The sequence below is a fragment of the Kryptolebias marmoratus genome, linkage group LG18, assembly GCF_001649575.2.
Source record: "Kryptolebias marmoratus isolate JLee-2015 linkage group LG18, ASM164957v2, whole genome shotgun sequence".
Taxonomy (NCBI): Eukaryota; Metazoa; Chordata; class Actinopteri; order Cyprinodontiformes; family Rivulidae; genus Kryptolebias; species Kryptolebias marmoratus.
Window position 1 is genome coordinate 8567822 of NC_051447.1, and position 9200 is coordinate 8577021.

The window sequence follows — 9200 nt, forward strand, 5'->3', positions numbered from 1 at the left end:
GGTATTTTATTCCGATGGAAGATGAATAGACTCGGTGGGAACATTATTTTTCAGAAACCTTTTTCCCAGTTTTGATTTAGAACATCGCAGAAGGAAGAAGAAGAAAAGCCGAAACAACATATTTTTCGTTGGATGTCATTTCTTTTAAATAACCAAAAAATAAAAGTTGTTTTTAGTAAAAACAAATCCCATGTTTGGAACACGTCTTTGCCGCCTGATTAATTTCCCGACTCTCAAGTGGAACTTGCACATAATTTTCTTTAACTGAACATTCGCTGCGACCTTGAATGAACGCTCAACTTGTGCTCATAATCGCGCCATCACGAACACTCTCGAACGAACGGTTGACTTCCTCCCGTGCCGCCAGCGCCCGGGTTCAGTCGCGAACGTTGACCTCTCGGGAGAACTCTTTGTATTTAATCAGGAAGTACGGGTACGTCTGGCAGCTGTCGAAGACCACAAACATGCTGGGGTGGTCCTTGCTGTCGACGCAGGCGTTGTAAAGCACGTGCTGCTGAGTCCTGGAGTTGAGCGGCGGCGGGCGGCGGTAGTGCTGCTTCCCCGGGCACGTCCTTCCCACCAGCACCTTGGCCAGGAACATGTGGTGCACCCCGCCCAACCCCCACGTGCCCGTGTAGGCGTTGGACTGCCGTGCGGTGGTGGCAAAGTAGGTACCGTAGCCCAGGGAAGTGCCATTGAGCCCGGCTACTCTGGGGTCGAAGTTGTTGCGGCAGATGCTCTCCGAGGCGTCCTTGGTCGTCCCGTGGAAAAGATGTTTCTCCAACGGCTCCTTAGACTTGGAGTGCTGCTTTTGCATGTGTGCCTTTTGCCTGTCACGCCAACACAGATACAGGTATTAATATGCAGAGTAAAAAACGGGCCAGGGAGCTTGTATTTAAGAGCTGATCGGCACAACCTTTGGTACTTGTCCCAGTGGAACAGGTTCTGGACCTGCTGGATGCTGACGATCTCCATGCTGGTCTCGGACAGGCTCTCGTGGAAGAGGTCCTCGACCGTCCGATGGGCCCGCGTTCCGATCGGGACGTCCACAAGGCTGTAGTCCTCCCCTGCGGGCCGGAGCCAGACGGGAGGGTACCAGGAGGTGAACTCCTCCAGAGGATTGACGCTGAAGGCGGACCCTGGAGGACCGCTGTCCGGCTGGGAGACGCCAACCTGGATCCCGGTCCTGAAAGGGATTGCCAGATTGCTTTCCTCTAAATAACTTATTGACGCAGAAAAACTAGTCCAACTATCTTTTTTCCCCCCTCTAGGATGGAGTTTGGAGTAAACCTCTGAAAAGCCTCCAGCTGATTTGAAATGCTTTTGTGGAAACGCTGATAGGAAATGGACGTAGAGACCATATTTCTTCAGTTTAAGCATCTTAATTTGTTAAAAAAAGGGTTTTAAATATCCAAAATACAAGCTACATACATCCAAAAAACTATAGGGGTTGTGTCTTCCTAACAAACTGCTTGGTTCCTATATTTTCTTTCAGATCGGATCCTGCTATCCCTTTCCTCGTACTAATTTCCGACTCGACTAAAGCACCGCAGCTCTGAGAGCTTATCATTTTTAACTGGCGTTTGTAAGCAAAACAACAATGGGAATAAGAAGAAAAAGAACAATCCAGAACACTAACTTGAGGTGAGGCTGCATGGACCGCGGGGAGCGGTAGGCGGGTCTGCAGCGAACCTCCCTCTGGAAGCCTGTGAGGGCATTGGTCTGCATCATGGTGGTGAAGTCCACTCTGTACTCCCGTTGGTTGATGTGGAAGGAGCACGCCGTCTCCTTCTCGCTCATCTTTCGCAGGAGCAAGTCGGACAGATCCTGCAACGTGAACATTCCAAGAGAGGACGCTTACAATTCGGCTCAACCTAAAAGAGCTTTGATCGGCGGCAAACGAATGACAAAAAAAAGATTTACCGTTTTGTACTCTTGAAAGTTGTTGTCGTTCCACCAGTAGAGTTTCAGTTGGCTTGGAAAGTGAGGGTTCCTGATGGCGCTGTCGGAGTTGGTTAATCGTCTCACCCCGTCGTACTTCGAGAGATCGTCCAACTCCATGGAATCGAAGCTGAGAGTGTAGCAGACCTGCCTGGAGCAAATGACGAACGGAAAGCGTTCATTGCTTTCAAGGAGCCAAATCACGTCGCCGGCTTTCTTCCGGCCTCGGGCTGCCGCTCGCTCACTCACCCGTCCTTGAGGTAGACGTTCTCCTGATCCGCGTCGCAGTAAATCCTCTCCAGCAGCGCCTGGGCGCGAGGCGGCAGGTCCTCCCAGCGGTGGGCGCTCGTGGACCACAGCTGCCAGTGAAAGGGATAGGGAGTGTGGTGCAGCTCGCACGCTGCGCCTGCGCCGCACGCGCCCAGCAGGAAGTCGTCGCAGATGTAGACGTCTGGGGAGCTCCTGGTGTGGAACGGCAAAGGCTCGGCCGCCTCCGCCTCGGCCTGCAGCTCGCCGGGCGCACTCGCTGACAGCTGGGTGGCGGACGGCGGCGCCACGTCTGGAAGGACTCGCTGAGGATAAGTGATGATGAGAGGCAGCGGCACAGCAGCGGAGGAGACAGCAAATGGGCTTTGGGAGAAGGTAAGCAGTACACAGGGGGCGCTCTGCGAGGAGCCATGTTGCTGAGTGACAGTCGCTCGAGAGGTCTGCGCCACACCCGGTGTGCTTTTCCCCTTGCGGGCGGCTGCGGCGTTCCTCTGCCTCGGGGCCTCGGGCGTCAAGTGGACGCTGATGCTGTAGGGGTCGACTGTCCAGGCGACCACAACCTTCTGGGACCTGACGGCGTCCCACACCGGGAGGCTGGTGTTGATGTCAGCGGGGATTTCGAACCGCAGGAGGGACGAGCTCAGCATGGTGACTCTGGAGGGCCTGGACTCGAGCTCCGGGGCCACAGGCTGGGTGGCAAACTTCCTTTTTGTTCCCTTGCCGCTCAGAATGCCAGCCATCTTGAACATCCAGTGTAAAAGCCTTTTAAGCATCAGAATTTAATCAAACAAGTAAAAAAATAGCCCAAGCTGAAGGGATTCAATTAGATATTTCACTTCCTATTTGAAGCAACATCAGAATTTAACAACTGTGAAATAAAACCATCTTTTTTAAGAGGAAATTAAGCTAATTTAATTCTTGTTTCACACTTTAAAGCATAAAATATACATTGACGCCTTGTGTCTGGAAATAATTGCTATGAATGTACTTTTTTGAGCTCCTAACAACAAAATTTAAATTATTAGACGAAGTTAAGCTAACAGTTTGTAGCTACATTAGCTTAGCTGCTACGACTGGCTTATAAAATAATTCACTTTATTAACATGTTCTAATAATTAGATAATCTTACCGTCGGCACCTTCTTTTTTCGTTTTAAAGTTAAAATAATAATAATATAAAATAACGAAGACAATGTTTAACGTGTCGCCTAAAGAAAGGTTAGAGATGGACGGAGAGAAGGAACAAAAAAGTTAACGAGCCGATGTACTCTGTGGGTGTGGCGATACTTGAAATAAATAAAAAAATAATATAAATTAGCAAAAAGAAGAGGCCAAATGTAGTGTTTTATTTCGTATTTACATAAGAGTGTTGCAGAAATTGACACATTAGTGAAACAGCAAAGCTTTATTTGTTGAGTTTATTTAAGATTCTTCTTGAAAATCAGCCTATTTGTCCTTAAATTAGGCTTAAATTACGTTATATCTCCTATAAAATATCTCTTAAAAAACATACAGTAACCTGCATCTGTTAGTATTCTTGTAAATTTAATTCATTCTTAAGAGTTTTGTTGCATAATATATATATATATATTTAATCTCAGTTTGACCTTTTTGTTTCTGGATTTAACTAACATTTTAGTGTTTAGATGGGAAAACAGTGTTTGCCCTATTTCTTCAGAAGTTAAGTTATATATAGAGGTTTAAAATTGTCTCATGTAAAATAAAAAAAGACAGACTGTAATGACATAATGTCTACAAACACACCATATACTGACATTTTCTAAAAAAAACAAACAAGTAAAATACGCTCGTATAGTTACTGATCACATGAATCTAGGAGGCTTTTTTGAGGAGATGCAGGTGTTTTGTTGATTTTTTTTTCTCCACTCAAGAAGATGACACACAAGAGGGAAAAAACGTCAAATTATCCAGTTTATTCAGAGTTTACCAGCAGATTCTGACAGAAAGTAGAACCTCCTGTTAAAAAAAAAAACTTGTTTTGTGCTGGAATCAGTTATTATAGATCAGACAAATGACATAAAAACTGAACTACGCTGTCGAGAAAGAGCTTTATTGGCTGTTTTATTAGATAATTCAGAAACTGGGAAGCAGCGTGACTTCTTCGTCATAGACAAAACTGACATTTGGATTTTTTTTAAGTGGCTGAGAGAATACAAATACGTGCAAAAAAAGAGCATCCCACAGACAGCTTAAAAGTAAAGGCACTTTGATTAAAAGAGGCTATGAGTCTAATATACGAAACACATTTATTAACCCGGTCACTTCATCGAAAATCATGCACGCTCACACGAAGTCGAATAAAATGTGCAGACAAAGCCAGAGTTCCCCCGGAAAAAGGCATGCAAACTCCACACAGGAGAGCCTGTGCAGTGATTGTTTCTGGGAATGCAGGCGTCTAAGGCCACTTCTGAGCGTTTGTGTCGCTGTACTCTTTTTTTCACATACAATAAAAGATCTCTCGTCCGAACATGAATTGCATAAAAACACTCATACCGTCAACCCACAATCCATGATTTGTTAGTAAAATACAAGTAGCATCTTCAATCAGTCAGCGCACGGATGATTAGGCTTCATTTTCCATATAAAAGTGCACCGGCACCACCCCCGAAATAAGACAATTTCAGACCCAGACAGCTTCAAACGCTGTTCTGATGAATGTGTTTTAGGGGATATTAGACTGAACCACAGCAGACGTGGAAGCTGCGCTGTTAGAATAAGCTGGACTCCTAAGAAAACTCGGCAACTTTCAAGGAAACTTCCACCGGCTCCACCGTCAAAGGACACGTCTGACAGCCCACCCAGAGGTACGGGAAGACGGGCTCCGTGACGGGGTGCTTGAAGGTGTAGATGTGCGTGTTGCCGCGCGGGTCGTAGAACGACAGCCTGCCCTTGTCGCAATCCAGCAGCACCCGGACCCTCTGCGGGTTGCGCTTCAGGCTGAGGCGCGTCAGCGGCGAGGTGCCGGCGAAGTACATCTTGCGGTAGAAGTACACGCACAGGTAGCCGTTGTTCAGCACCGAGTTGACCTTCTTCTTCCTCTTGACGGACTCCTTGGCCACGCCGACGACCCAGGCCGTGTTGTCGCCCACGTTCACCTCCCAGGCGTGCCGGCCGGAAGTCAGGGCCTCGCGGCCCAGGACGGCCGTGTCGGGGTCGAACCGCTCCGGGTTGTCGGGAAGCCTCTGCTTGTCGTCGCTGTCGCGCACGCCGGTCAGGTCGTCCGACAGAATGAGCCAGGGGGCCGCCGTGTTGGGGTCCAGGGTGACTGGAGCTGAACGAGATGCGACAGAAAAATAAATAAAATGTCAGCCGGATTTCACCAGGAAGTTTATTCAAAGGTGGTGTGAATCTGAAGCTTCAGCGGGGGAATTAAAGCCTTATTTTTTTACGATTTAAAACAACAGGAACTCACTGTATTTGGCAATTTTGTGCATCTTCTCCCACACCTGGAACGTTAAGGAGCCAACATATTTGGCCACATCTATGAGGGCTCCAGAAGCCATGACCGGATCTTCAATGGGACTGTTGGCTCTGCAGAAATGAGAAACAGGTGCTTTTTAAACCAAACGCTACAAGGAGGAGAAAAAGTAAAGCTTATAAACAAAAAACTGCATCGTCCTACCTCGCCAGCGTACTGCTGCTTTTCTGGAAAAGAAACAAAATAGATGAAAATCATTAGAAAAAAAACTGGAAAGCAACATTATTTCTCCACATTCTGAGCACGATGGAACATACGCGGAGCACGGAGACGTCCTCCGACGCTATCTCCTCCTCCAAAGCGCCGATGGTTTCAGACACGGACGACAGATTTGCCTCCACCTCCTCCATCCTGCGCCTCATCTCCTGAGTCTTCTGCTCCGTCTCCCTCCTCAGCGCCTCCATCCTGGAGTCCTCCTCGGCGCGGAGGAAGTGGCGGAGCCTTTCGAACTCCTCGCGGGTCCGCCTCTCCACGAACTGAGCCTGGACCTGAAAACAACACAGAAAAACAAAACCGCCGCTTTAAGCACGCCGCAGTCTTAACGGCGACCTGGAGCGACTCCGAGAGGAGAGGAGGAAACGTCACCTGGATGTGCTCCACCGTGTCCTCGTAGGTCCTCCTCATTCGTTCAAACGTCTCCTTCTTATCTCGCAGCGAGCCCAGAGCAGACTTGATTTTCTCCTGTGTGGACAGTTAAAAAAAGACTTCTGAAGGCATCCATTTTACCTTAACACTTTCTTTAAAAAACTTACACAACCCCAGTTCCGAAAAACGAAACCAATGAACCCACGCTTTATTAACAACAGATCAAATGTTTCAACTGAGAAATGGATAAAAATAAGGGGATTTGTATAGATAAAGACCAGGAAGTGGCACGAATAACAGCTGGAGGAGCCATTTTGTGGCTAATTAGGTTATTTGGCAGCAGGTCAGCAGGAGGACCAGGAGGGGACTGGATGGGCAGAGGTCCACCAGTCTGTAAAGCCATGTTCCTTATTGGGAAAAATGGGAGGACTTGGAAAATCCCGTCGTTTACCTTCACGTCCAGCAGAGCCTCGCTTATGGGACAACAGTCGTGCTGCTTGTGCGCCCTGGAGGTGTGGCACACGACGCAGATCGGCTTCCTGTCCGGCAAGCAGAAGAGCTTGAGCTTCTCCCCGTGGAGGGGGCAAATCTCCCCCGGGTCACAGTACAGCTCCGCCGCCGCAGCCTCCTCCCCCTGCGCCTCCTCCTCCTGCACGCAGGACTCGCACAGGTTCCTCAGGGTGAGGCTGGGCACCGGGTCGTCCACGCTCTGGGTCCTGCACAGGGGGCAGTCGCGTCCGCGTCCCTTGCCGGCCCAGTACTGCTGCAGGCAGGGCCCGCAAAAGCTGTGGGCGCACTTGAGGACCACGGGCTCCCGGAAGATGGCGCAGCAGATGGGGCAGGTGAGGTCCTCCTCGGGCAGAGAGAGCCTGCCCGCCATGGCGAGCACCGCGCTCCTGCTCGTCTCCTGAAAGCGAAAGCGGGAGCACCAGGGGGCAGAGGCTTGTCAAACACAAGAAAACACACACACACACACACACACTGGCTGTTGTCTGCTAACCGCCTGCAGGGAAAACGACACCAGCTCGCCAAGCTTTTACAGGCTATTTTAGGTTCCAGAGACGGAGTAAACAAACCACTGACAGCCGAGCTGCGAGCACTTCCTGCTTCCGGGTTTTCTGCGTCACAAAAAGGGGGCGGAGTCAAGAAGCAAAACGTTATTTTTAAACCCTTTGACCCCCGGAGATGGCTTAAACACAGTCAAAGGAAACAACAGCAGCAATATGCTTTTTAAAATAAACCTATGGGTTTTATATTTTCTTTTTCTGCGTACACAAAACTGTCTCCCTTTATTTTTCTTTTCCTGCGTGATGAAGCTCGAAAATAATTGCGTTTTGAAATGCAAACGTGTCCCAATTTCAACCCTTAGAAGGCGTTTTTCATTACCCTAAACACAAATGTAGGATTAACCCTCTGGGGTCTAGGCTGAAACTGGACGTTTTTGGACTATTTTAAATTTCCTTTATAGTTCACCCTAAAAGTGGTTTAACCTGCCATGTTTGGAGTCATTTTTTTTTCAGCACAACCTCCCAAGTGTGAATTTCAAGTTTGTTTTTTTTTTACTTTTACCCTACTGTATTAACACAACAGACCTAAAATAACACAAAAAACAAAATCTGAGTGGAAAATTCTTAGTTTTTTACTGTAAAAACCACAAACATACTTAATGAAATGGTTTTACAACTTAGAATGCAAATATAATCAGTAATATTCATAAACACATGAACAAATTGAGAAGGTTTATTTTTTATTTTTTGCGTTCTCTCCAGGTGGCGACTAATTGTCTGCCAGAAAAACAGCTAAGTTAATTTTAGACCAACTACTAAGCGGTGCGTTGTTTTTTTTTAAACACCCAGAATCTTTTTCATTTTCAGCCCCAGATGTGCAGATTTACACCTAAAAACCTGCCTTTTTTTTACCCCCCTAAAAGGACTCTTGTGATGGATCGTTTCTTATGCTCAAGATAAATTGAATTCATAAAGTCCACTTCTCAGAAGTTCGACAAACTTTTATTTTTATTTATTTTTTGGCTCAGTCGGAGCAGGAAATGTGTGCTTCTTGGACATGAAACAAGCCACACAGATGGCCTGTTTGTCATCATGAAGGAGAGTTTGTTTTTTCAGCAGATGTTCCCTCCATATATAGCTGTTTTTCTCTCTGACAGATTGAGCTCTGCTTCAGCTGGCCACTAAAACTTTTAACTTTATTGATATTTAAACGAACACACAAAACTACAACAAGCCCGGTTCCATGACCACGTGTCTATTTGAGTAAGAACTGTGGTCTGTGCGTGCTATAAAATGAACTGTTTTGCATTTTATTTTTTATCTTTTTATAGGCTATTTATGAGCCATTTGGCAAGTGCAGTGAATACAGTTTTGGTTACATTTTACTGATTAAAGTCAAAGGAGAAGCGATGACGTTATTGCCCATTTTCGCACATCTGCGTTTGTCTGTCTGTTAGCAAAATATCTCACAAACCACTGAATGGATATGAATGAAACTTCCAGAAAGCGATCGTTTGTTGACCACCCACAGCTGATTAACTTTTTCCGTTGACTCGAGTTAAAATGGACGCCGCAGCAAAGCCACCTTATAGAGCGAAGAAATGCTCGCAACTCAGTCAGTTTTAGTTTCTGAGCTCAAATTTGGCATGGTAGTAGCTGAGAGTCATCCCCAACGGGTACTCTGAGCATCACCTGATCACACAAGGTCTGTGTTTAAAACTTTGCCATTAAGTATTGCAATCAACTGAGTCTGTCTGTTAGCAAAATATCTCATGCACCCCTGGATGGATTTTAATGAAACTTTCAGAAAGTAATCAATGAATGAGCCTCTAGTAGTGATTAACTTTTGGGGCCAACCCAATTCAAGATGGCCGCCACAGCCAAGTGATCTTAGAAAACCCA

At 46.9% G+C, this 9200-nt stretch overlaps 2 protein-coding genes across 2 annotated transcripts; both read right to left on the reverse strand.

Annotated features, from left to right (window-relative positions):
• Window positions 1-57: 57 nt before the first annotated feature.
• Window positions 58-3452, reverse strand: LOC112450374 (protein mono-ADP-ribosyltransferase TIPARP). The gene is made up of 6 exons (XM_025004985.2): window positions 3338-3452; window positions 2191-2970; window positions 1924-2092; window positions 1640-1827; window positions 917-1186; window positions 58-830 (listed from the first exon to the last, which is right to left on the reverse strand). The coding sequence occupies exons 2-6, from the start codon at window positions 2955-2957 to the stop codon at window positions 377-379; spliced, it is 1848 nt and encodes a 615-aa protein (XP_024860753.1). The 5' UTR covers window positions 2958-2970; window positions 3338-3452; the 3' UTR covers window positions 58-376.
• A 669-nt stretch (window positions 3453-4121) lies between these two features.
• Window positions 4122-7425, reverse strand: LOC108233194 (tripartite motif-containing protein 35). Its single transcript, XM_017411486.3, has 6 exons — window positions 6743-7425; window positions 6292-6387; window positions 5964-6194; window positions 5851-5873; window positions 5641-5759; window positions 4122-5499 (listed from the first exon to the last, which is right to left on the reverse strand). The coding sequence occupies exons 1-6, from the start codon at window positions 7169-7171 to the stop codon at window positions 4955-4957; spliced, it is 1443 nt and encodes a 480-aa protein (XP_017266975.1). The 5' UTR covers window positions 7172-7425; the 3' UTR covers window positions 4122-4954.
• Window positions 7426-9200: the final 1775 nt, after the last annotated feature.

What these genes read in the sequence shown, in the direction of transcription:
- LOC108233194 (XM_017411486.3), bottom strand. Translation starts at nt 7,171, where the DNA reads ATGGCGGGCAGGCTCTCTCTGCCCGAGGAGGACCTCACCTGCCCCATC. An exon ending in ACACGGTGGAGCACATCCAG is followed by an intron (nt 6,195 to 6,291) that starts GTGACGTTTCCT and finishes TGTTGTTTTCAG; the next exon opens with GTCCAGGCTCAGTTCGTGGA. An exon ending in GCACAAAATTGCCAAATACA is followed by an intron (nt 5,500 to 5,640) that starts GTGAGTTCCTGT and finishes CATCTCGTTCAG; the next exon opens with CTCCAGTCACCCTGGACCCC.
- LOC112450374 (XM_025004985.2), bottom strand. Translation starts at nt 2,957, where the DNA reads ATGTTCAAGATGGCTGGCATTCTGAGCGGCAAGGGAACAAAAAGGAAG. An exon ending in AACGTCTACCTCAAGGACGG is followed by an intron (nt 2,093 to 2,190) that starts GTGAGTGAGCGA and finishes CATTTGCTCCAG; the next exon opens with GCAGGTCTGCTACACTCTCA. An exon ending in ACTTTCAAGAGTACAAAACG is followed by an intron (nt 1,828 to 1,923) that starts GTAAATCTTTTT and finishes TTCACGTTGCAG; the next exon opens with GATCTGTCCGACTTGCTCCT.